Here is a 27,319-nt window from a genome sequence, read left to right on the forward strand (position 1 = left end):
TGTGATCTAGTCGATTAGTTCTACTTTAAGGAAAAATACTTGCACGGCAACGCACCCTGACAAAGTACACACGCACACACACAAACACAAGCCAGTGAGGCAGAGAGTCACAGGGGGGAAACCTGGAATGAATTTCTCTGTGTTTACCCAAAATATACAGAACCCAGGCTGCCTCCGTCCCAGCCGAGCGCCGACAAATCCGCCAACCGCTTATCAAATTAAACCGCCATTAGCAGCGTAAACACACGAGCTGGCGCGTACGCTCACAAACACGACCGAGCGTCTCAACCATGTTCACGCCAAATCCCTCCTTCCTTCCTGCTTGTAATTCCAGAGTCTTTCGCAACTCACTTTGGTTGTCCGTCAGCGCCATGTCTGGAAGTGTGCGGCGGATTATAGAGGTGAGAAAAACTTTGTACGTGCGCGCAATAGTATCTCATTTTATTAATATTTTGTTCATGCTGAAAATAAAAGAGAAAAATGCTACATGTCGGATGATTGCGTTTAAGAGCTAGTTTTGGCTCAACTTTTATGCTATCAAAACAACATCTCATAGCTTTGCTAACGTTTTGCAACTGACTACTAAAAATAATGCTACCTTATCCAATGATAACTGAAAATAAGAGTGTTGTGTTTTTTTTTTTAGGTTTGACTATTTTTGAATGCCAGGATCTGGTGGTTTTTAGGCTTGCTCAAGACAACGCATCATCTTTTCACACGGTCATCATCCGGTTGAAAAAAAAGCAACGAGCCTATTCAACAAAGAGTAAAAAACTGTTTCAAATGTTAATTTGAATATAAGGTACAGTAGGAAATTTTTTAACTTTATTACTTCCCACCAATGGTAGATTGGCTCCCTTAATGTCACACCTGACGACACAAGCCCCCTCCCCTCTCTCTCCTCGCCACCCCCCAGCAAGCATGGCATCCGGGCTAATTCCTTCCATGCGCGCTTGTTAATGCGCAGGATTCTGCCATAAAGCGGCGAGCGCAGGTAACAGTCTCATAAAAGTCAGGCAGCTGTCAGGGGGGATTTATCTCGTAACGGAGGCTAAGGTAAACTGCCACAGTGAGAGACGGCTGTTAAAAAAAAAAAAAAAATAGGACGATTCTTCCTTCCTTTTTCCTGTACGGCCCTGAGGGAGCGCCTGACTGGAGTGAATGGAATAGAGCATCAGCATAAAGCAGTCATCATGCAACCAGAACGACATGGCTGAACAAATCGCCTTTATGGCCCATGTCCCACGTACGGAAAGTGGTTCAGGACGCTAAACTAATTAATTATATCTGGGGGGAAAAAAAAAATTGGCCACACAGGAGGGACAATCCCAATATGGGCTAGCAAATGGAGCTTTAAGAAAATAAAAAATGCTCCAGGCATGTGACCTCTGCCATGGCCAAAAATAATTTTGAGCACAAAATTTAAAAAATACTGGCATTTTTGTGACGCCATTCCACTCCAGTCCTGTAGGTGGCAGCAAGGAGGTTGCTAAAATTTTGTACAGAAATATTCTCTGTTTGCTTTAATTTCTAAATCGGCTTGTCGATGATGATCACTCACTTATGCTAACAGAGGAGTTAAACCATAGTAAATATTTGTATGAATAAAAATAATCACGTTTGAGCGTCTAACTGGTATACACGCGGTCCCTCTCTGGAATTTCAGCCTAGGTCTCCTCTATTTTCTAATAAACCCAAGTGGGGGCCTTTTCCAGTTTTTACACGAACAACGAGTCATGAAATGGTTGATTTCAGATGGCAGTGCGTGAACGTTTTCAGTTAACTTTATTGATCCGTGGCCTGCGCAAGAAACCTCAGCACGGGAGGATTCACACCTCCCAACATTTGGGAGAAACACCTTGAACGCCAGATGGCCGGGAGCCCGCGCTCCCCTGCGGCGATACCGACCTCTGCCATGGCCAAAAATAAGACAGTTCTGTAAAGGTTCATATTTAATGTGTATTCAATTGAGTTTGAGAGCAATATAATGTGTGATTTCATATAGCGTATATAAATACAGCAAATCCGTTTTTTTTTCCACTTAATGTAAAGGAGTTAGAAGGTCATGATTTTATTTTACCACTAGGTGACTGGTAGAGAATGGAATGTGGCACATTTTTGTGTCTGGAAGCACATCCCAGTGTTCCTCATTATTTTGTTTAGATTTGCAACACTCAACTCCCCCTCAGGGATGAAAAAGCAACGAGGTCCTTCTCTTCCCACAACTGCCCCGGCGACCGTTCGGCTGTCAATCACTTCTACAACGTAAGATGCCTGATGGCATCACACAGGTGCGTGGTTGTGCTGTTTTTTTTTTTTTTTCAGCCTCTCAAAACATTTTTGGGGTCCTTACACATGCGTGCAAAACTTGTCAATCAATATCATGTGTTTCTTTCCGCACACACATGCACAAATTAGAGTTTGAAACCACCATAGCGCGCGCCATCATTACGGCAATAATAGTTCACATTAATCTCTACACTGACGACTATTAGCGCTGCACCACAGAGGCTCCCGGGGCAGAAAAAGCAGCCGTTCGATGCCGGACGGCACCTTTGCGAGGGACGCTTAAAGAGTGTCGCTGTACAAACTGCCTGATGGCCTGCACATGCCCGCACGCACACAACCAGACTATGTTTAGCCAAGACTTATTAAAGTGTGTTTTTTCTGCTCATACATCAAGTGATTTGGACCATAACGACCCGCTAGACAGTTTCGCTGCTAATTAAATGTAACATAAGATTGTTTGAGTAAAGCCAATTGGAGCGTTGGCATTATAAATCTTTGCTATTTTCCTTTTACGCTGACGAGCACAAAAATGTCAACTATGGTTTGATTGTTCATTTGATCGCTAGTGTCATTATGCCCAAAAAACTATTATCATGCCACTTAACATAATTTATTTTTACTTTGCCATTGGAGTCGGTTGTCGCAAAATTTCCGACTTATGGCAGACAATGACGCGGCCTTGTGGAACCAGTTTAGCTCTAGTTCTAGTTTTGACCAAACTTTGTGTATAGGGAGAGCGAATATGGGGGGGTGGAGGGGGGGCGGTGGGGTGCCGAGCCCTCGCGCGTCTGGACAGGAAATGGGCCACTTTAAACTTTGACCCCAGTCCACTAGGCATCTTTTTTTGTGTGTGTCTTGGAACAGGTTCTTATGGGCTTGATGGACAGACAGATGGTCGTCATAGCGAGCAGTGCAGGTGCTCTGCCCCCAGGTGGAGACGGTGGGTGAAGTCACCCAGGGGGGATGCCAAGTTTGGAACAGGGGGAAAAGGCCGTCAGGTAACAGACTTTCTGAGGAGTGTCCACTTTGATGGGCTGGGATCGGTTCTTGGCGGGACAAAGCCATGAGTGTTGTTTGCTTCGCCGCTGGGCCGCAATAAAAGAAAATTGCCTCAGCGACCTTCCCGGAACACGAATATTGTTCCCTTGAAATCGGTTTATTCTCCTTTCAACATTTTCGGACCGGACCGCAAACGCCGAGCAGAGGGAGGAGGAGTGTGAGGGGAGCGGGAATGCGGCGTGTGTGTATGGGGCGCTCCAGCGGAGGGGGCCAGGGGTCAACGCTGGGGACTCTCCCCTGAAGGCAAGTCGACTGCGAGCGGGTAATAATAAACGCTCGGCGTTTTGGATTTCTGGGCCGGCAAGTTTGCCTTCAGGAAGTTATTGCCGAAAGCTAAACAGCAATAGTTCAATTAAAACAATGAGAGCTATTTGTTTTTAGTGCATTGTTTTTGTTTAAGCATGGAAAGTCGAAACAGCTAATAAAATAATTGCATCTAAAAATGTACAGTACACGATGATGCATTTAAGCGTACCAGACAAGGGACAAGAGATAATTTGAAATAAATATAATTTGAAGACAATATAGATACAAAAAAATGTATCCTAAAATGACCACTGAAAAATGATTGTTGCATGCCTGCTTTAAACTAAAATCGATAACTTTGTTTGAGTACAGAAAATCCTATAAGATGGCAAATTATGTGAAGAATAATGATGACAAACATATGAAGCAAGGCCTCTCGTAACACACAAACGCGTGCACACACACACGCATAAACACGCGCAGCTAGAGTTTGGCCCAGCCTAAATACGTCCATTCCAGACGTTTAATCCCAGGCTTCGCCGTGTTTGTTTTCGTGTTTACGGAAGAATGTCAGCCGTCCGAGGACACAGCACGGAGAAAGGTCAAACCACGAGACCCCCGGAAAGACTGGGCAAACATGATTAAATTCTAATTTGTTATAGAAGGGATGCCATTTGCGATTGCGCTGGTGATGCAGGCTTCCCTTGAGGCTTGAATCCATTGCGAGTGCTCAAGACACACGTCACGGTATGATGAAACGTGTGCTAGTGACGCTAAAACAGGGGTGGCCACACACATTCTTTAATTCGGCCCAATTAGAATTTACGTTATCATGAGGCCTGTAATATATAGATATTTTTTTACATCCACCATTCATGATGACTATAACCTATACGCAAAGGAATTTTTAAAATATCTTTTTAAGAGGGAACTAAAACTAAAGGACTTAAATAATGCAGTGGGCATACTTTGAGGCTTTGTTTTGAAAAGTGGGTTAACGCGGTATAATTGGCACACATCTCCACCCACAAGGATGTAAACATGGGAGGCCGAGATCTTCATCGGTGAGGATGGAGACAACAAAGCCCGGCGCTGAAAGGTTGTTAATCTGTGATGGATCTTTGGCTCTCCGACACGGCGGTGATGGTGTCGGTCGGGAATGTTGCCGCCTGCATGAGGGGAACATGTGTTGCTGTGTGCGCTATGCGGTTCGTGCGCTCATTAGTGCGAGCTGCAGTGCAGACTAGCTCCAGTTACAGTAGTAAACACCACCTTTGAAGTTTTAGTGGAGGCCCGAAAAGCCGAGCAGGCCCAAGGATGAAAAAAAAAGAGTGACGAAAGACGGGGGAATTATCGGGGAAGAAGGAAGAGGACAATGGGGTCATGTGACCAAGAGGTTGTTAAAGCAAATGATGCACAACATCTGCACCTGACACCCGCCCACCCCCAAAAAATTATTACATTCAGGTGCGGGCCTATTAGTATAGATGATGTTGAGATTAAATACGAGAACAATTATATTAAAATGCTAAAAGGCAGTCCTATGATAATTCTTATCTTGTCTTTAGAGTGTCATTTATGTAATTTTTCAATATTCACAGAAACAATCATCGGAAAATACAGAGCTCATTTGCATGATGTCAACGACAGCACAGGTAACATTTTGAGATTCTTTATGTCAATCAATATTACACACAAAAATGTAAACCCCTGTACAAAAATGCGTACTTACACTTCTTGCATTTCTCAGAAAACTGAAGTCATTTCTTGAAAAGCCGAAGAATTTCTGGAAAAGACGGAATAACAGTGTATAAGTGACTGCATTGAAGTGGGCCTACTCCTAAATATCACATTTGAATTGAAAAGCTACCAAAATAAAATACATTTAAAACAATTCACTATGACCTCAGTTGAGATGTTTACGATGCATTGTCATTTTAGACGTAGCTTAGCGCTAACACCTGCATGCGTGTGTACATAAGTGCAAGTGTATATGTATGTGCCATTAAAAAAATGCAGCCCTTTAAATGGGTGCATGTGGGTCAGTGGGTGGGTGTCCACGTTGGCGAATCGGCAACGGGCGTTGCAATAAACAGATGTGGAGTCTTTATGAGGTTTTTACAACAGGTTCAGCTGTGCCCAGATGTTTATGCTCGCTCATGTATGGGTGTCTCAGAGAGAGAGAGAGAGAGAGAGAGAGAGAGAGAGATGGTGGAAACCTCATATTAGTGAAACATGGGCAAAAAAGGTGTCTATGTGTGTGGGTAGGGCAATTATTAATGTCTCAAATAGTACCTTCATAGCATTCTTTTTCACTTCAGTGCAGTTTAAAACCAAAAAAGATACGCAAGCCATTTTATGGCGCAAATCACAACAAAATTAAAGTTGACTTTTCTTCCCCCTTCGCCATAACGTCCAGCGTAGAATGACTTGCGGACACGCTGACGCCGCGCTGGTTTTTAGCACCTTCGCTCGTAAATTTGTGGAAAAACAAAAGAACCTGAGTCAAACTAAAGGATTTACGGTGTGGGAGGGGGGGCCTGGAGATTTTAGACAATATGAAAATAAAAAGACGCAATAAAGCTGCGTTGGGCTTGATTGTGGTCGTCACAGGGATGTGGCGGCGCTCCAACATGGCCGACTTTATTGCTACATCTGAAAAAGCAAGCAGGCGAGAGAGCGCGGCGGGGACGGACGTCAACAGATTCAGAGACCATTAGAGGCAAATCTTTTTCCCGACGTGGCCACGATCTCCAGCGGGTGGCGGTGGCTGGGGGGGACCGCGGCCCCTTCTCAGGCCAACTTCCAAGCAAGGCTCAGTTTACCAAGCTTTTTATCGACACCTTCTTTCTTCTTCTTTGGCTTTACATAAATCCTTACGTCACACGGCAGACCTGACTATTAAAGTGACTTTTATAAATATCAAGAGGAAAGTAGGAATTTGTGCTTTTAAAGGGTAAAACAGAGTCAAACACACAAATAGAATAGCGCCATTTGCATTCACCGCAACGCTCTTGCGCCACTATAAGCTACTAGCGACATTTCCGTCTGGTAGCAGAATCATTTTGCAAGACATCCGCATTTACAGTGCACCCGGAAAGTATTCAAGGTGTAAATGGCATTTCCTTTAAGCAATCGTCTCACTATCTCAAAGTTTTATGAGCAAACCTCAATGACCAACAAATCCCCAATGTCAAGACAATGTCATCAAGACCAGCCCAAGCTAGAGTAAGAAGAAACAGATCTTAAGTCTTGAATCAGATTGCTTCCATGGCAAATGAAATGAGGTCATTTTCTCTGCGCTCATAAAAAGAAAGTTGTATGCGTCACTATATTTTGTCCTGATCATAAAACTGATCCCTTTAGTTTGATGACTGTCTAATGGTATCAAACTGGAAATAAAAGTGAAGCGCCCATCACAAAATTTCTCACCATTTAATTGATAATTTTTTTTTAAATTCAAACGAAATTTGGCATGCGGATAATTTCAGAGATTCTACTGTGTTAAAAAATCCGGCAGTTTATGTCCCACTGTACTCCTAGTTTGTGAAAAACAGTTTTGCGGGTATCTTGGCCCATTTTGGACGGTACCGCGCACCAGAGGTTTAGGTTTCACGGATCATGGCAGGGGAGCGTTGAAACTAGAGACTATGACAACAAACACAGCCTCTGTATTTTTAGGTTGCCAGTAGAAAATCCACTTTTCACAGTTTGATGCACGGGTGTAGCCAAACAAACTGCGGCCTTCAAAAAACAGGACTGGCGTCCGCAACTGGGATGGGATTACAGATACAGTCATGCATGCATACACACGAAGGCGAGTTCCTCTATGTTTACATTTACACTACAAATGAATGTTTTTCCTTACAAAATTGATCAAAACTGCACTCAATCTGAATATTTTATGTGGAAGAACGGAGCCTAAAATTTAAGCAATTAAAACAATGAAGACAAGCTAGGTAGGCACTACAATTATAAATTAGACATACAAAAGAATATTATTTTTAGGCCACAAATTATGATTGCAACTTAAGACGAGCAACATGAATTGTTTGGTACACCATTTATGTTGCGTTGTCGCCACCTATCGACTAAAAGAGGACCCTGCATAAGCAAGCTACAAATTAATTGAAATTTTGGATACAACACATTTATTTACTACAGCACTTATTGTTTAGAGTGCTGTACCTATAAAACGTGGATACTCTTTCACATTCCGTAGCTGTGGTTGGAGTTTCCAAACTACAGGTACTATTTCAACAGGACAGTATAGCGTTTGCTTACTTTTAGAGGGGAAAAAAATGCTCGAGCATATGACACAACAATGTTAGTCAACCACATAATTTACCTTCGTAAAAGACATTTGCAAGCGCACTAAACGGAGCCATTTAGTTCATATTTAAGTTAACTGTGAGCGTTGTCGTTTTACCTGATGACGCTTGACGTCCATCTTGGAACTACGTCATCAACTGAGTGAAAAGCCACGACTGAAGCATACCAGTGATGCTACCCAATAAAAATATGATAACAAAAGAGGAAATGGAACTTACTGCAATATTGTAATGTGGTACTCTCGGCTGGCTGCTCAATACAATTCAGCTACAAGAAAAACTAAGTATAGGTACATTGCCAACATTGTCATTATTAAGCAACTCACCTGGACATGAAGTCATCCTTGAGAGAAGCACTTGTTGATTAATTTTACTCCTGTAAAATATGTTTTAATTGTCTGCAGCAGAAGTAATGGTTTTATGAAGGTCAAAATTTTAACTAAAATGAGATTATTTCCCATGAAGCTTGGCAGTTTGATTAATTCAAAGGGGACAGGCGATTGTTTTTCTAAATCGCCCAGGCAGCCTTACTTTCTGGGGAAAAAAACAAAAGGTAATTTGGAGGTTCCCTTGTATGCCTCACTTTGGACCAAATCAAATCAAAATATACACGGTTAATCAAAGCACCCGAGCACACATCAACGTGTCCAGAACATATAATCTGTCAAAATTGGGAAATTATGTATGAAGTTATATTTTAGAGCAAAGGAAGAAAAGCACTGACATTTTGTTCGGTGAAAATCCAGTCTGGCCTTTTCTTGAAAGCAAAATTAAGGCCCTGACAGGATTCATCAAGGCAAACCAGCACAACCATTAATATGACACTTGCCAATTTGACCCAATTTGCTTTAGAAATATGTTTATACATGTATGTGTGTGCGTGTGTGGTCACAACACTTAAAAATACAGTAAAAAGCACATTGCAAAGAAGCTGTGCGGGGTAAGTGCATGTGGATATAGCGTTGCTTATGTGATATGAGTCACATGATCTAATAAATACACAACTTTTGTCTGTCTCTCACACACACACACACACCTACACACGCATCAGACATAAAGGCACATTGCTAATGTAAGAGGACGTACACATGAGCTCCTTTGTCCATGTTGACACACAAACATAATATAACCCTTCGGACCAACAGTACCAGTAAAGAGGTACAACATTTGGTTTTTCAGCACACACATCCATGTTGTCCTTGTCTAATGGAAAGCTTTTGTGATCTTTTCCTAGAGAAGGATAAAAAAATAAAATAAAAAAAAATAAAATTGGTGATTCTTTTTAACTAATAAAATATTTAGTTTTAAACAATTTTCTTCAAAATCCAAGAGTTTTTGTGACTAATGTTTTCTCATTCGACAGGGATGCATACATTGTTTACTGAAAAGCATATACAGTATCTCCCAAAAAAATCCTGTTTTATGAAAAACAATTACTTTTTCTAAAATTGCAAATTTAAAACCAATCAAAATTACTTTTGTAATGGTACAGGATTTTCATCGGACAACACTTACCCAGACACTAGAAACTGTATGCATTGCCACATTTTTTTCCTTTGTTTTCCCTTGGTGAAAAAAGAAAACACACATAATCCTGATTAAAATAATGCAGTTGAATAAAAATTTAAGTCACCAAATTTGTAAATAGGTCATTTTCATTGGACAGCACACATTGTATTTCACTGAGAAATTATTCACATGCCATTTCCAGATTGTTGTTGTCCACTGTAAAGCATTGCATCACCAAAACGTTTTATTAGTATCATTTAAAAAAACAATTTTGGCAAAAAAGCTGAAGGAAAAAAAAACAAAAAACAATGGGTAGTGTAGAATTTTTGGGCACAAATACAATATGGAGGTTCATGCTTTTCATTGGACAGCAACACATAAGACTTCCAGCAGAGGGCGAAACATCATACAAATGTTAGAAAAAGAAAAAGGAGGACAGGGGGTGTATAAAAAAACATCTGGGGACAGGGGGGAAACGTTCTGGGCTCAAGTGGGCATTTTTTACCGCGCTCGAGGTACAGTTCCATAAAGCAAGCTCCTCCTGTGGCTTTTCTTTCAAGCACTAAACAAGGGAGGGGGGGTCCAACATGGACCAATACTTGAGGGAAGGGGGCACAGCTTGGATTAGCAGTAGCTGGGCCAAGCGTGTGCATGTGCAGCCCCTTGCACACAGCGTTTCTCAACTTTCTGTGATGAATTTTTGCCTGAAAAAAAATTTTTTTTTCATTTTCCTTTTTATCAAAACATGATTTATATCCCCTTTTTTATTTTTACAGGATAAAATAATAACAGGAATTATTTTATCCTGTGGTTTTTCAGATTCTATATCACCCTTTTTTCCTTTTTACCACAATTGCTCAATATTTGGAAAATAATAATTAATTCTGACAATCTTATATTAGACATCAGAAAAATTACATCCAAGGATTCAATTATTTTGTAACTAAAAAAGAACTAGATTGAATTTTGGGGAGAAAAGAAAAAATCCTAAATCTTTTCTTCTTTTTTTTTAACCAAAGCTTCTTCAATTTCTGAAGAAACCGGCTTTGATGGGCAGTGTGAAAGGGGCTTGTGTGTGTGTGTGTGTGTGTGTGTGTGTGTGTGTGTGTGTGTCTGGCTACCAGCCAATCAGGTTGGCCTTGGCCTTCTCTGTCAGCTTGCGCACACGTCCCTTGGAGGAGGTTCCGAAGGTGATGGAGGAATCCTCAAAGAGTAGCTGCCTCTGCTCCTCCTCTGAGTCATCCTCCACATACCAGGCCGAGCGTCGCCCCTGGTTACGAGTGCGCATGGAGCCCCCCGCCCCGTCCTCGCCCTCTTCGTCCTCATGGTCCGCCACTTCATCCCTTCGGACCCCTCTTTGCGTCCGTAGTGCAGATGTGATGTCCTCATGCGCTCGTCGGCTGCTCCTCCTCAGCGGTGAAGGTTCAGGGGTCTCAGAGCGGGTAGGAAGAGGAGGAGAAAGAGGCGGTGATGTTACCTCCTCAGTTCTGATGGACCGCGGCCGGCCCCTCCTTCTCGGCGTGGCAGAGTCCGACGGGACTGCCGCCGATGAGCCGCCCTCGTCGCCAGTAGACTGGTCGAGCTCGTCGTCAAGGGCAGGGCTGACACGGTCTGTTTTGCCCTTACTGCCTCTTTTCTTGCCTGGCGGGCGACCGCGTCTCCTGGAGGGGCTGGCCGGAGTCACCGGGTCTGCCGGAGGGCTCGCAGGCGGTTCCGCTCGGGATCTACGACCCCTCCTTCCAGCTCCGGCGGTCACGTGAGCGCTGTGGCCGTTCAGGTAGGCGGTGCTCTGGGAGGGGGGGCTTTCAGGAGACCCTGGAGGGGGAGGTGACACACGGAAAGCGTATTTAAAATCATCACATTGAACACGAGACGTACACATCTACACGATCAAATGAGTCAAGGTATTCAAAATGCATTTCTGGATATTAAGTACAATCAATGTTTCAATATCATTACAGGCAAACCTCGGTTTTCGACCGCAATCCGTTCCAGAAGGCGGTTCGAGAAGTGAATCGGTCGAATTCCGAATCTGTTTTTCTCATTACAAATAATGGAACAATTTTTAAACCGTTCCAAGACTTAAAAAAAAACAACGCCTTTTTTAAGCATTTTTTCATGTACGCATTTTTGTCCGATCGCGTAACTGCAGCGCACCACCAACACGCAAACGTAGCACGCCGCCGACCGCGCAACTGCACCGCGCTGGTCGCATTATTGTGACAGAGCCGTTGCTGAAATTTAGAAACAATTTTTAAAGTCCTGATGTACTTTCCAAAATTTAAATGGACCTCAGAGCGCAGGGAGCTTAATTTGGTCTGATCGCGCAACCGCAGCGCGCCGGGCGCTTACTGTCGCATTGCTTAAAGAGCGTCTTTGTGTTTTAGGATGGCTTTACTGCTCCCACTTGCTTTCTTTGGAGGCATGATTAGGGGTTAATACAATCCTCAAAGTAACGAAAATACAATAACGAACGGAGTCAGTCAGCATCCGGGCTGCGTGGTCGGGTTTTCTCGGGTCCTTTCGGCTCATCTCGCGAGGTTCGACCTCCAAATTTTGTCCAAAAACCGAAGCAAAAAAAAATCTTGAATTTTTCGTTCAAATTCCGATTTGTTCGAGAACCGGGACGTTCGCAAACCGAGGTTTGACTGTACCTGATCCTCGTCTCAAAGGCATCCTCAGTTTCCGCCGAATGCTTCCGGTCACGCCACCTTCCATGGCAGGAGAAGGCGTCGTTCTCTCAGCTGCTGTAGGTGGCGTGGAGGCGGACACAGAGTTGTGCGTTCTCAGCGAGCGTGTCGACTCTAAAAGGGAGACAAATTATAACCACGACACGTAAATTCCTTTTTAAAGGTCCATTTTTCCCCACAATCATTTGCTGAAAATAAATTTTGTGTTGAGTGTTGTGATTTTTTCTCTAAATAAAACATGCTTCTTAAATACTATTTAATATAATATTTTTTAAAATAACAGCCGCAAAAAGCAAATTAACTAATAAATAATGATCTGACCTGAAGAGCCGGAATTCGGCGCAGACGTTGACGCGGGTGGTGTGTGCGCTAAGTGTCTGGCGGCGCTACGTGTGCGTCCCACTGCTGGCGTGTCAGTCTTCCCGTTGAGTAGCGTTGGCGTGGGCTTCGGGGGAAGGTTCTGTCTCAGCGAGGGTGGCCGTGAAGGAGGCGGTGAAGGCTCCCGCCTGCTGGTCACTCGGGACGACACGCGCCTCTTCCTCTCTGGGCTAATAACAGAGGGTGGGTCATATGACTGCTGTTCAAACTGAATTGGGAACCTGGTTTTGGAGTCGTACCTGGACGCCGCGCTGCTGGGGGGAGACTCACTGCGGCGTCGCCTCTTGAGGTGCCGTGTGGGTCGCTGGTCAGGGGTGGTGTGTCGGACGTGGCGCTCGGCGGCCCGTCGGGTGAGCTTGTCCGTCAAGCCATGGATGGCCTGGTGGTCGGCCAGGATGGAGCTCATGTGCTCCTCGAAGAGCGCAGACAGCCTCAGACTCATGCTGTAGATCTGAAAACACACACACCATGTCAATAACATACAAAGAAACCTCAGTTACAGACTAAAAAAGATTTGGGTTCATGTGTGCATGTGCTTCTCTCACCCTTGATTTCTTACTGGGTGTGTACGCTTTGGAGTTGCTGAAGATGAGGCGTACATCCTTGCAGAGCTGGATGGGAGTCTGATACTTGCCTGCAGTCAGCGTGTTGAGGACAGTGCCAAAGTCCATTGGAGAGTCTACAATCTGGAGGTAATCCTGGCACAGTAACAGCAGAAAAGAATTAACAGCTTTTGCACACACACACACAAAAAAAACATTGACAGGCTGTCATGTCCATGCTTGTCCAACAGGGGGTGCTATAATACCTAATGTTAAATTTAATACACATTTACTTTAATAGCATTGCTGTATGTCTAGTCTCCATCATGTTGCGCGTACCGGATACTCTTGCAGGTCCACAGGTTCTCTGAAGGGCTCAGAGTCCTCGCATTGGAAGATGAGGTCCAGCAGCTCCTTGCAGCGTCCTCGCCATGCTTGAGGGTCGTACGAGGGAGGTCGCGTGCGTAGATGGCGTCGTGTCAAACGTCGCTCCTGCGCGGGACATTGTCATCACAGTGAGAAAAAGGATATTAGGCCATTCGGACTTGACGCGACTTCTGTTTTTATTTTTTTAATATGCTTGATTGCATTTCACATTGTAACTGCATTTCATTTGACCTTGTTTTGCGTTGAGGTTCCTGGCGTACTCGTGTCCTCGTCATCGTCCTCTTCCTCCTTCAAGCAGAGCAAATGCATTAATTTAATAAATGTGTCTTTATTCAATGATTTATAGATACGCACCTCGTCTTCAGTGTCAGAGAGGGTGGCCTTCTTCAGAGTTTTGTAGAGTGGCATTAGATCTGTTACACTTTGGTCCCTGAGAATGACAAAACAAAGAATAATGAAATAAAAAAATAACTGAAAATTCTTTTAAATGAATAAATGTCATTGATTAGTAAAATAATTAAATTAAAAACAAAAAGTTTGCAAAAGCAGCTGGTGGGCACTCTACTCACTTAATGAACTGCAGCATGAGGTCGGAGACAAACTTGGCAGTGGTGACAATGAAGGATCCCGGCTCGTTAAACGTTTGCGCGTTGTGCTCGATGTAACGGACTTCCCACATCAGAGACGACAATCGTCTGAAGCCAAAGTGCGCACACGCATTAATCCGCTGCTCTTCCTCCTATCACACACGCAAAGTAACATTCCGATACCTGTAAAAGCGGTTGACCAGCCTTTGGCGTATGGTGCTGAGGTCCGTAACGTAAGCAACCACCGTGCAATAGGTGGGGTACGCTTGAAGGTCCACTGGGAAAGAAAACGGCGCCGCAATGTCTGAAAACAAACAAAAAGAATTTGTAGACAATCAATACAGTTTGTGCCTGTGACACACCTTAAGGCTAGACTGACACCAGATTTACCTCGACCACTCAGGATTTAAGCTAAAGGTGGCTAAGAGGTTGCACTGAGTCACTTTCCCTTTTTTCAGTTTTTTTTCTTTTCTTTACATTTCGCCAGCAAATAAACGAGGCTTCACTGCACAATCACATGGTGCGTTAAAACAATACAGTCTATCATGCTGATGACCTCAACATGCTGACTCGTGTTACAAGAAGCGGCTTTATTTTGCATGACTCAGCTGGAATGAAGCAAGGCGGGATGATGACGATGTCCTACCCAGGGTACAGAGCTGGTCGATGGCTTTGATGATGCGCTCGCACTCATCGGCGCGCGTGCGGCATCCCCATTCGCCGTCCAGCGGCACGTACAAGAGCTCACGATGCTCCTCTTCCGTGAGCGGGACACTCGTGCCCAATTCGTCTGGGAATGACGCTGAGCAAAATAAAAAAAAATAAAATAAAAAAAGTTAAGGGTCACATGATAAGAAGCTTGTTGTGTTGGAAGCACTTACCCTCATCAGGAATTAGCTCCATATCCCATGGACTCATCTTCTCCGTGTCGCCATTGTCCCAACTGGAACAACAGTAACTAAATTTTACATTGCTCGTTTTAAAATTTGTTGTAAAAATTGTTTGTATGTAAACATTTAAAAAATGTTTACCAAACGTTGTAGCAAAGAAACAGGCTGTCTGGGTACTGTGTCTGGTACGGCTCGTGACTCTCGATGGTACCGAACCACCAGGCGTCGTCGATCACAGAGCGAAACCTGTCACCTGCACACACAAGAAATCACGCCTGAAGTGGATCCGCTTCACTAGAACAAACAACGCAGGTTGATACCTTACCAATAGTCCATTGTCGCTTCCTGGCGTTTTCAAACTGTTGCCGCAGCACCAGGAAGTCAATGACGTCTGGCATGTCGTGGTACCTGTGACAAAAAAAATATCATATCATAAATATAAATTTTTTAAAAAGTAGAAGTAGAGGGGCAGCTTGGAATCTTTACTTCATGGAGAAGGATCCTCCAGTCAGTTTTCCAGTGTCCGGGTCCAGGAAGGCCAACTTGAGGCAGCATAATGTGGGCAGACCCACCTCATACTTTATTCCAACGATTTTCATCAGTTCCTGTTCCTGAACCGCAAAAAAACAAAAACATACCGATTATAAAAACACCTTGTTTAATTATTTGATAAGTAAAATGTACACACGGGGTGACTTCAAATATATTTTCCATCATGTACCGAACATTGTTAGGTCAAAGGTGAAGATTGAGATGGTTTTACGAAAGGGTCATGGCAAACATTTTTGCGTGTGTTCTACTTTACCCGCAGCTCCATCTTGTGCCAGGGTTGCTTCTTAGGGTTGATGCTGTAAATTTTCTTTTGTTTGGCCATCTCCACATATGCCTCGTGGCCCTGACGGAAGTAGTACAACTGCACACACAAACACAAATGCAGCATACACATGATTACAAAACACATTTTTAGACACACCTCCATTTTCCGCAAAAGATTTGTAACTATAGCCTAGCTGTCTCCCCATGGCTAGGAAATGCTTGTGAATTTTTTTTTTTTTCCATTTGGGAATCATTAAAGGATTATGTAATCTTAACATACTTCGTCTCCCATCTGCGGAATATAAGGACATCTCCTGGGGAGCAGGTCCGTGATCCAGGAAGAGGGAAGCCACTCCTCTAAAGTCAGTCCTTGCTCTTCAAACTCTGCCCTCTGCCACACAGCATACTTCATTTTTCTAACAAACAATTTTTTCATGATGCTTAAGAGTTTTTTTTTCTTGAAATGACAAACCTTCTTCTCATTTGGCTTTTTTTTCTTTGGTAATGCTCCATCCTTGTCGGCTTTGTCCTTCTTGCTTTCTTTCTTGGGGTCGCGCTTCTTGTCGCTGTCCTCTTCTGAGCTGCTGCTCTTCTTCTTCACCTTTACGCTTTTCTTGGGCGGCTCCAAGTTGATGCCTGCGTCAGCCGTCCAGTCTGAGTAGTCGCTGGAGTAGTCGCTGTACGAACGATGTAACCATGTCAGGATTGAGCTTTTGTTGTGAGCTTGTGTGTCATTTGCATATATTACATTGCTACATACCTTGAACTGCTGTGATCGTCAGGCCAGGGCTCTTTTTGCTCCTCATCCTTTTCCTCTTCTGACGAGTGTCCGTTGATCTGCCGCACATCTGCCTCGCCCTGACGACGCACACAAGTTGAGAGGGTTTGACACAATATGGATTTGCTCTTTTTATTTGTATATAGTGGCTTAAGTGACTAATTGCGATACGGCATGTTGCATTGGTGCGCTCTACCTCTGAGATGCTGTCGTCATCGTCGGCAATCTCGGCACTCTGCCGGCTCGTCTCCTCCACGGCTGCTCGGGTTTGATAACCGTGGTTACCCTGACTCCGCCTCCCCTCATCAACCACACTCTCTGAAGTTGGATGAACCTGCGAGTCAAGAATTAGCAAGTGACGCCATCGTGCCTCAGTCCATTAAAAAAAAAAAAAAAAGGTTTTAATATTCAACATAATTTACAATACAGCATCATATTCTTTCCTCATATATTCAATTTTTTTTTTACCTGTAAATTAATATGATTGTCTGCAAATTAGTAAGCATTCAAATTGACATAGTTGGGCCTATACTTGACAGGATGCCATTGCAATATTTGTCTACTCTACTGAATGTAAAAAAAAAAAAAAAAAGACATCTTGACTGAAAAGTCTTACCCTGCTCTCCTTGGGCAGAGAGTGGATAGTGCGTCTTCGGCGTTCCGACTGGTAAATGTTGATCTCCTCCTCCCCTTTGGCCTCTCGCCAGTTCACCTGTTTCCTAAATGACAAAAACAGACACACACAAACACAGTCAGCATACAAGGAACAACAAAGTGTAGAGTAAACTACATTGCTGTCACTGTGTTGCGCTGTTGTTGTCTGTTACCTGACAGAAGCATCCTCCAGCTCAGGCACCAGCACCCGGCGGCTCCACGCCACCAAGTCTCCTTCTGTGGCCATCTGGCTGCGTGGGGCGTTGCTATGCATCTGCCGCACACCCTCGATCTGCCCACTACGACGGAGCCCCACGTTGGGCGGTGAGTGCACCTCTGTCGGAGAACCCACAGACCCTGACGAATAAAACGGTAGAAGAACCATCATATTCTAGCTCCTTGCGTACCTGAGCTGAATGCTTCCTATCGCCATAAATAAAAGTTAATAATACAGCTAATTGAATAATTCTCAAAGCACAAATACCTCTGCTGACGAGGGAGCCCGGGGGAACAGCAGCGGAAGCAGCAGGCGCAGTAGCAGAAGGTGTCTCATTGGAACCCAGCCTCTGGTCCTGTTCCTGTTGTAATCTCTGGATCATGGTATCCAGGGGACTGGGGCCATCCACCGCTTGCTCGCTGACCACTTGGTTTAAGCCTGGTAAACAAACAAACAAAAATAAGTACTTGAGAATGAATATATAGAATCTAACAGTGGAGTTTGTTCCATTAGCACTTTACCTTTTAATGTGTTCTTAATTATGTGCAGTCAGTAAGTAGCATCAAGTGGCTTGTTAACTGACATTAGAGTGTAGTTGTTCCCCTAAAAGCATCTCGTTAAGTATATAAAAAGAAGAATGCTTTCGTCTTGGCTGATGATAGCGATAATAGCTGTCTTACTGGAAAAGCGCACGTTCATAACTATGACCTAGTCCTGTAATATTCATTGCATTAATTTAGAAATTATTGAAATACATGTAAACTTAAATGTAAAATTGTATGTAAAATATGTTTTGATTTAGAAAAATCTTTACAGTTGAATGAATTATAATTATTCAACTTATTTCACCAAATTAAAATAAAACTTAATTTTTACTCATATTTTCATACTTAACATTGTTGACACGACAACAAAGAAAACATGTGTTGACATTAAAAACATCACACTCGTACCCGAGGAGGTGACGCCCATCTGGGGGATGAGCTGCTCGTCCCGGCAGCCCTCCCGGCCAGGTACCAGTCGCTGGTATCGAGGCGGATGTGGGTTGCCGTCCACGTCCACCAGGAAGGGGGGCGGCATAAGATGAGGCGCCTGCTGGGTCTGCTCGTCCAGCACGTAGTTGTTGGCGTCACGGATTAGTGGCCGGTAGTCGGTGTGGAAGAACATCTGGTCGGCAATCTTAAATTTCGCAGATCAATGATGTCAGGTAATACACACATTGTGTGAGTGTGTGTGAATGTGTTCAAAAGCATACCTTGTCATATCTCCCGCTAGAGCCAAAGCCGAAGATGAGTAGGTGACCGTGAGAGTCGGTGGCAGCAAAATGTTGCCCGTCCGGACTACACTTGCAGTCAAACAACGCCCCGTGCCCCTGACCCTCGATCTAAAAACATGTTGGCACTCGTATAAAAGTGTTTTGAGATTTTTAGGCACTTACTAATCTTTACATCAATTTCCATTCAAAATGTGAAAATAGCTATGAATACTTTCTGGAGCAATGCTTTGGTAGAGGCCAGTGCGCATACCGTCGCTAAGTGTATTCATTTATTCATGCAAAGCAGACACCAGAATTTAAGTAAAACATCTGCATAACATGTGAGGCGGACAAAGAAAAAGAAATGCAGATCTTCTTTCCAGCGCTAGCTCACCATATTGAAGTAGGATCGGATCTTGACGCCCCTGGCCAGGTCCCACACAATACAATTGCCGTCATGCCCCGCCGAGAAAAGGATGCGGGGGTCGAAGGGGTGCGGCTCCAGGACAAAAACCTCGTCCTCGTGACCCTGTCGAGAAAAAAAAGCCCGAATCAAAGTTAAATGATCCTCCGTTACGCAGTATCCTTGAATGCGTCATTTGACCTGAAGCAATTTTACTAACAATTGAAATTTGACAGCACTTTATGTATGTAAATGGACTAGTTTGACGGTGTAAAGACAGGTATTAAGTCCATGGGTAGGAGTAGAAGGGAGATGTTTTTCAAAATTCAGCCTCCAAAGCCAGTTTGACTAGATGAAATATGATATGCATAATGATTTGGTGGCTATGAAATTTGATAACAAAACTAAGCTGAGTTGAACTAACTTTAAGCCATGTATGCATATTTTCTTTGTCCTTAAAATAGCCATACGTACCATTAGGACGTGAACCAGGTTTCCGCTGATGGAATTCCAGACCTTCAACGTCAGGTTGTTGGCTGCCGTTATCACCGTGCCGTCGTGGCGGTCCCACGCCACCATGGTGACCTTTAGCTTGGTCACCTTGTCTTCTAGTGGTGGTGGGTTGTACTTCCTACAGGAAGGCAGTTTTACAGGTGCTTGGAAAAAACACAGTGGTTTGTTCACTGACTGCTAAACATACCCTGGTAATTTAGTCTGCATGTCTAGCAGGATGCTCCTCCAGCCTTGAGGCTGCAGCTGCCAGATCCGTGCCGTGCCGTCCCTGCTGCCGCTCACAAACCTAAGAAACAAAGAAACACACATTATTGCTGCCGCCGAACGAACACAAAAGTGAGAAGTACACACAACAGCTCCTCGCATCTAACAATGCGTATTCGGTTCATGTAGTCATTGAATCATTGAGTGGTGGCAGCATTTCTGCTGTGCTGACAAAAGTCGGTTACTTGCAACACTCCGAGCTTCCATCACAACAAATTGCAGTATGTGCACCGCAAAAAACAAAAACACAAGCAGACACACAAACTTACCGGTCGCTGCAGTGAGAGAACTGGATGCTGTCAACTTTGTCCTAGTAAACAGAAAAAATATGAAGCCAGTGTGAAGAGGATAGATTTCCAAATCATAGTATTTTTTCACATAGTGACCTCTGCCCTTCTCAGGAATTTATTTGCTACACATTTTATTCTAGTTCTTCTATTAACGTAATTTACGGACTATAAGTCACGTTTTTTTTTCATAGTTTGGGTGGGGGGGCGACTTATGCTGAGGAGTGACATATATGTGAATTTTTTCAAAAATTTTCAAAATTCAAAAAAAAAAAAAAAAAAAAAACAACCACAATGTAGCAAGGGATTACTGTAATTTGAATTTCAAGTGACGTCAGTGGCGCGGCGCAGCGGTTGTTTACATAAAGGACAAAAATTCAATCACGGGATGACGAAGGGCCCCACGTACTACCGGCATCATTAGCGGCTTTGTTTGTAAGTGACACGGAGGGCGAAGAGTTTGAAGGATTTAATGATTTGGAGTGACACAGAAGGTTTAAAAAACTATTATGGCTTTTACGCACGCCTGGTCCTACTCTACGGAGCTTTCTTTCACCTCCGTGGATTAAAGTCGGGGGCCGGCGCTCGGCTGGGTGGCTGTCCAGGGACGGTGGATGGGGCTCGGACACGGCTTTTACGGACGCCCGGTCCTACTCTACGGAGCTCTCTTTCACCTCCGTGGATGGAAGTCGTGGGCCTGCGCTCGGCCGGGTGGCTGTCAGGGGACAGTGGATGGGGCTCAGACATGGCTTTTACGTACGCCCGGTCCTATTCTATGGAGCTCTCTTCCACCTCCGGGGATGGAAGTCCTTGCCGCCACACACCTGGAAGTCGACGCCGGTGCTTGGGGCCGTGTGGTGGTGAACTATTTATGTTATAGTTATTTGATATATTTTATTTCGTGTAGCAACTTGTATATGTTTTTATCATTACAGTTCAGTACTTGTTGGCTTGTTAAACTCTTGTTTTGTTAAATAAAGAGACGTTTACCAAACCCATGTCTTTCCTTGTACTTTGTTAACGCTATAATATAGTTATATACTAGATCTGTGGAATAACGACGAGGCTGACGTCAGGGCGCACGCACGGCGTTGTTGACAAAGGACGAGGAATTTGATCGATGGATTTAATGATTTGGAGTGACACAGATGGTTTGATTATATTGTTGTTTATGTGATAGTTATTTGATATATACTTTATATATCGTTATATGGGTCTGTGGAATATTTAGACGTCAGCGGCGCGGCGCATACGCGGCATCGTTTCCATAAAGGACGAGCAATGGATTTAATGAATTGAAGTGACACAGATGGTTTTATAAACGTGTTATTTATGTAATAGTTATTTGAATAACTCTGAATGTTACGTCAGGCCTGTTCTCAGCTCTTCGTTTGTGTTTATGTCACGTTAGCATACCTATTGTTTAGCCTGTTGTTGCTCGTTCATGTCTGTTCTTGGTGTTGGATTTTGTCGAATAAATTTCCCCCAAAATGCGACTTGTACTCCGGAGCGACTTATATGTTTTTTTTCACGCTATTGTGCATTTTATGGCTAATGCGACCTATATTCCGGAGCGACTTTTAGTCCGAAAATTACGATATGTGTCTATTCAATGGCTTTACTGACTGAATGGGACTCCAGTTCTGAGATCTTCTCTGGTTGTCCTGAGCCAAAGTAGTACACTCTGATGATATGATCCGTGCTTCCTGTCGCCAGGAACATCCCACCTGTATACAAACAAAGCCTGTTAAATTTCATATTTTGAAGGTGTACACTGTCCAGACGGTGTCATTTGTAAAGAATACTTTGAGAATAAATAGTTGTGGTCACCTGCGCTGAAGGAGGAGCACATCATCTGGACGCCGGGTCTGGAACGCTCAGTGAACTTACTAGGCCTTTGACTGAATGTAAGGAAAACGATGATGTCAGCAAAAAATGCTACCAGTGACGGTGAATCAGGAAAAAGGTGTCATGACCACGTAACAAGAGCATTTTAATAAATACTGGCCCTGAAGCGGACTAATTCATTTTATTCACATTATTTCCTAGAGGAAAAATTTTAAATTGTTTTCAGCTTTGGAGTCTCCACGTCACCTGTTCACGATATTATTATTTATGTATAATGAAAAAAATCTAAGTGCACTCATTATAGTGGCGGCTGTGTCTCACCCGAACTTGAGTGTGCGTGCATCCCACTGCCAGAAACAGATGGTGCCGTCAGCGCCCGTGGAGGACAGGTAGCGCTTGGAGCCGCTACACAGAGGAGAAAACTGCAAACACAAGCAGTTCATCGATTGTTACTTTGTATCCTTTAGCACACGTTCTCAGTCTTCCGCTCGTTCTCACACAGCTCTCAAACTAAGAAACGATGTGTGTAACCTAATTTAAGAACAGCATCCTCTCATAGAATCGAAAGGGACTCGTCACCTGGAGAGAAGTGATGGACGCCGCGTGGCCCTCCAGCACGGCTAGCGGGGCGCACGTCTGCAAGCACCACACTCGGATGGTCTTGTCGCACGAGCCGGCGGCAATCATGGTGTTCTCGTAGCTGACCGTCATGTCGGAGATTTCGGCAGCGTGCCCACGCAACGTCGCCAGCAGACGACCGTTATCCGTGCTCCAGATTTTCACCAGGCAGTCGTCAGAACCCTGAAGTCAAAGGCGCAGAAAGGAGAAGGTACATTAGCATGACTTCCGTCCTAGTAATGATCTGTTCTTTTGGTGTTGAAACATCTCATATCTCAAGGACTCATCAAAAGAAATGAATCGTCAGGGAAAAATAATCAACATGTCCGCTACAAGGTAAATATATAAGAGACTGCAAACTGGAGGGGGTGGAGGAGGGAGGGAAAAGTGAAAGAGAATGAATGTTAATTCTGGCACTTATCCAGCAAGCGCCGCGGAGGAAACACTCCTACTCTCCAGTTGTGAGGAAAAGCGGGAAAAGAGAAGAGGGGCAGCGGTTGGGAAGGGAACAAAGGAGGGGTCGCATGGGAGGAAGAATAAAAAGGCGGTGAATGCGAGCGAGCCCAGGAAATGTAAGAGCGTAAAGAGAGATAACAGAGGAGTCAATCTCGTAGCCGCCCCTGCAACCCACCAGCTCCGCAGACATTTTTAGACATTTTAGGACATTGAAAGCTGCAACTGGAAGCAGACAGCATTAAATCAATCACAAGACAATGAAAACAATTTGTAACTTGGGCCACAAATGCTGTGTACCTGCATAAGAATGTGCCATGTCTCATTTCCAAATGTATTTTAACATCAAACTAATTTTACAATGAAACTATCAAGGTTGACAAAAGTGTGTTATTTTGTTATGCTTCAAAAGTACAGACGTGTGCAGACTTACGGTGAAAATGCGTCTTCCCGTCCTGTCGAAGGTGACGCAGTAGACGGAGGAAAGGTGTCCCAAGATCCTCTTATGCATCTTCATGTGCTGATACACAGCGGTGGGCACCAGCTGACGCAAGCGGTAAGAACCGTTTAGCCGCCGGCCGTGGCTGGTCTCCACTGGGACAACGGGGAGAGAGAGAGAGAGAAAAACGCATGATGTGAGGATGCAAGACTCCATCACTAAGAATTAAACATTTATCTTGTGTTGTTTACCGATGTTGGCCGGGCTACCGTAGATGATGGGAGGCTCTGGCGGTCGCCCGCAGTGAAGCGCCGCCAGCGCCGAACCCTTCCATACAACATGCTTACAACCTTGGCGACACAACAACAACAACAAAAAAACAAGCTCAAAAATGTTCAAGTACACGTTTAGTCTAAGAGTCGCATTGGCTCACTCTTGCTGGTGCGGAGGAGATTCTGTCGGCCCGCGCCCAGCAAGCTGGTGAGTCCGGGCACGCTGGCTGGGACATCCCGCTCCAGTAAAGGACACACCCTGGAGCATACGTGCAGCAGGTGCCCGGGACTGATGTGACGGTACAGCTTCACCTGCATCATAACATGTGCAGTGCACACAGTTAGATGAGCAGCTAAATCAAAACACTCCACAACATTTGGATTTTGCAGCACTGTCCTTGGAGAGTCTAGCGACATTTGTGTGTACTGAATAAATGAACATGTATAAATGTACACACACGCAACATCCATTATGCCAATACAATATTTTGTTTGACTGTCATACAGTGTTTCCATTGCTTTCACACTTGAATGGCATTGTGTGTTTAGAAAGGATTCGGTACATTTTATTTTTTAAATAAGACGATAAATATATATTTTGTTTTGGTTTCGGGTCTCTCATTGAACACACATGACTGTGCACACGTTTACATACTGACATGCAACACATTTTGTTCTTTTTCTTCTCAGTGCATTAACAGCCTAAGTAACACACACGCACAAGCACGATTAATGGCCGCCCATAATTACATCCAACATCATTGCCGGTATGAGAAACGTGATTAGCAGATCACAACGCTCGAGCTCACGCACACACGCACTATTTTCTCTGCACATAATGGCTCCCTGCAGATAATTGCAAAAGAAACCATCTTCATAAGTGTCATTTTCCATGCAGCACAACACTGGAAAATCAAATGCTGTCAAGATGCTTCATTGACTAAAAATATTTTCAGAAACAAGCACAACGGTACATCCCCTTTGTGTAACAATGCAAAATGCGCATTTCATTTAATTAATGCATCTTAACTAATTACCCCTAATTAATAATGATAATTAATTCCCGTCTCCATCCTCCCAACCTAAATGCACAATACACTTGGAAGGTACATCACCAACTTAATAATTACAATAAAGAAATTAATAATACAAATATGATATCATAAATATTTATTATATTATATTTATATTACAAAGCATTTGCACTATTTTTCAAGAGCGTAATCCGAGGCAAGCTTTGATTGACAGGTTGTGGGATGGGCATGCAGAGAGAGAGAAAGAAAGAAAGAGAAAACGAGAGCATGTGTACTCAGGAATTTGTTTTCTCATAATTCCATAAATATTACACTTTCAAATACTCTAATCCTCTATGTATATATTTGTAACATTCACAGATGCAAAGCAAATATCTGTGTGAGGAAAAAAAAAAAAAAAATCGCCCAAAATGTATTTAAATAGTTTAGAATAAATCGATAAAATTGCATTTAATATCAAAATATGTGCATTACACATGTATAGCTCTTCGGTAAAAATAGTCAACCACTTGGGGATGCATTTTATCAATATTGTAGAATGCCATAAATCTTGCTTAAATGTGCTTTTAATTAGCATAATATGAACAATAATGAATTGGAATATTTGTATAAATGCAAAGAGATTGTACGAGCTCATCTATAAGGATTGGTGATTGGGAAGCTGACGGTCGCAGTCCTAGTGTTCACATGTAAACAAATGAAAAATGACTATTTTATGAAGAGCTTCTGAACAACTGTTGAGGTACCCTTGAGCAAGGCACCAGCACCACCAATTGGTAACGTCAATGTGAAAGGTAGTGGTTTCAAACAGGCATCTCTTACTGCACGCCTGCATGCGTGTGTGATCTGGTTCTCGTTGCGGTGTGCAACAGCAGAGTGCGAGTCTTCTTTCCCCTTTGAGAGATTCTAATGAATAAATAACACAAAAAATAGCAACAAGAGTGGTACGTTACCTATTATCTCCATGTCCAAAGTAAAACCTCCAAGGGAAATTAAAAAAATGTACTTCCCAAAACCCGCTTCGGTATTTCATTCTTCCTTCTGCGTGGCAGCTGCTAATCCGGATTCAATCCAAATATGAATTTACTTTAAAAAATGAGTGAAATAATCCAGTTTGAAGATCAGGAGGAGCGTTGTGTGTATGGAGCAGGCTGGAAGTGAGCGAGAGTGAGAGACTTGTGCTCCAGTCCAGTCGAGCCTGCCTGCCTTGCCTGCACCCACAACACTCGTGACGTAGCAACAATTCCACGCGCTTTAAAACTCCACTTTCCCCTTTAAGGACTAACGTGGGACACCCCTTGGGTGAAGATGCCAGGTCCCGACCCCCCTAAGAATCTTCGTCTAAGACCCTTGATTTTAATTTTTTTTTTAAATGTAGATATTTTAAAATGTTTTGCTGCTTGCATGGGGAAAAAATGCGGGAAATTCAATTCGTAAAGTTGCCGTGTGAAACTTTCTCCCTGCAAAAGAGAGAAGCTCCCTTACCAAATTGTCATACGTCCCGGGGTGTTCCTGTCCGGTCCAGTCCAACCTCTTGGGCAGCAGCTAAACACAAAGGAACACATGAAACATTTTTAAGTGTTATCGTCATAAGAAGTGTTTTTTTAAGACGTGTCCACGAAAAGTCAAGCAAAAAGGGGCGATAATGCAGCGCCCGCGCATCTCTACTCCACTTACCTCCTTATCCTCTACCTCCCTTATCAGCGTCTGAAAATGGATTAAAAAAAGACAACATGACGCCTCATGGCCGCCTTGATGTGCTCCAAAATGAGCCCCGAAACTGTCAAATACCAACCTCGGCTGCTTCTTGGCACGGTCCGGCTTCGAGAAAGCGGGCGATTAGGAAGTAGAGCTCTGGTGTAGGTCGGAGTGGAGAGAGAAGAGGAACGGGGAAGCTGCGTTACAAGAGGGCTACCGATCGCGGGGAGGGAGAAGGGGGGACATAAACGACAACCTCGGCCCGCTCCCCGAGCTCCGCTACTCACCAGAAGTCAACTGCGCGAGCTGCGGCCTGTCTGAAGCCATGTTTTCGGCGTGCTTCCGTGAGGGCAGCGCCAGAGCCGGAGCCGGGCCGCTGGGTGTCGGTGGCTGCCCTGTAGCTGTCACTGTTTATCCACCAGGAAGAGGCTGCCTCCATTCAGGCGCTCGAAAACAGGCCCGGCTCGCCTCCGCTCACGGTGCTCCTCCGCGTGGCGGCAAGTCTAGTGCCCCCCCCGGCTGGGTTTGGCTGCCAAACACCGCCGCACATGACGGGGACGCAAAATCTGCGCGCACACAATTTTTTATGAGGAGAAAATGTTGACTTTAGTCGTCGGATTTTAATCTTATGTAGGTCTTTTTATCCTGATCCCCCTCCCCCTCCAAATGGTAAAACGCGAGCTCTCGGCGGAGGGATATCAACGGTGTGTTTCGGCCACTGTAGAGAGGAGCTTGTAATGGCACCCTACACGATGAAGAGAGAAATTTGTTACATCAACGTGGTCGATACTTAATTCATTTAGACGACGTTTGACGAGTTCATAAGTAATACCTGACCAATAATAATAATTAAGATTATTAG

At 44.0% G+C, this 27,319-nt stretch overlaps 1 protein-coding gene and 1 long non-coding RNA gene across 2 annotated transcripts; one reads left to right on the forward strand and one right to left on the reverse strand.

Moving 5' to 3' along the window:
• The first annotated feature begins 656 nt into the window (after window positions 1-656).
• Window positions 657-5,488, forward strand: LOC125989909 (uncharacterized). The gene is made up of 4 exons (XR_007488744.1): window positions 657-2,291; window positions 3,154-3,287; window positions 5,196-5,249; window positions 5,345-5,488. It is a non-coding gene; the product is annotated as an uncharacterized lncRNA (long non-coding RNA).
• Window positions 5,489-8,767: 3,279 nt separating this feature from the next.
• phip (pleckstrin homology domain interacting protein) lies at window positions 8,768-27,109 on the reverse strand. Its single transcript, XM_049756364.2, has 40 exons — window positions 26,745-27,109; window positions 26,555-26,613; window positions 26,437-26,466; window positions 26,245-26,304; window positions 23,887-24,037; window positions 23,705-23,803; window positions 23,448-23,608; window positions 22,523-22,744; window positions 22,265-22,365; window positions 21,926-21,996; window positions 21,722-21,822; window positions 20,078-20,118; window positions 19,732-19,830; window positions 19,506-19,662; window positions 19,023-19,157; window positions 18,629-18,757; window positions 18,327-18,552; window positions 17,641-17,811; window positions 17,330-17,513; window positions 17,119-17,221; window positions 16,699-16,836; window positions 16,485-16,582; window positions 16,197-16,401; window positions 16,005-16,115; window positions 15,714-15,821; window positions 15,395-15,519; window positions 15,234-15,316; window positions 15,050-15,161; window positions 14,900-14,961; window positions 14,665-14,820; window positions 14,202-14,322; window positions 14,001-14,126; window positions 13,786-13,861; window positions 13,663-13,719; window positions 13,384-13,536; window positions 13,048-13,200; window positions 12,742-12,953; window positions 12,446-12,672; window positions 12,089-12,238; window positions 8,768-11,249 (listed from the first exon to the last, which is right to left on the reverse strand). Exons 1-40 carry the CDS (start codon window positions 26,782-26,784, stop codon window positions 10,552-10,554), a joined length of 5,511 nt encoding a protein of 1,836 aa, XP_049612321.1. The 5' UTR covers window positions 26,785-27,109; the 3' UTR covers window positions 8,768-10,551.
• Between the last annotated feature and the right edge of the window lie 210 nt (window positions 27,110-27,319).

The sequence above is a fragment of the Syngnathus scovelli genome, chromosome 20 (genome assembly GCF_024217435.2).
Source record: "Syngnathus scovelli strain Florida chromosome 20, RoL_Ssco_1.2, whole genome shotgun sequence".
Lineage (NCBI taxonomy): Eukaryota > Metazoa > Chordata > Actinopteri > Syngnathiformes > Syngnathidae > Syngnathus > Syngnathus scovelli.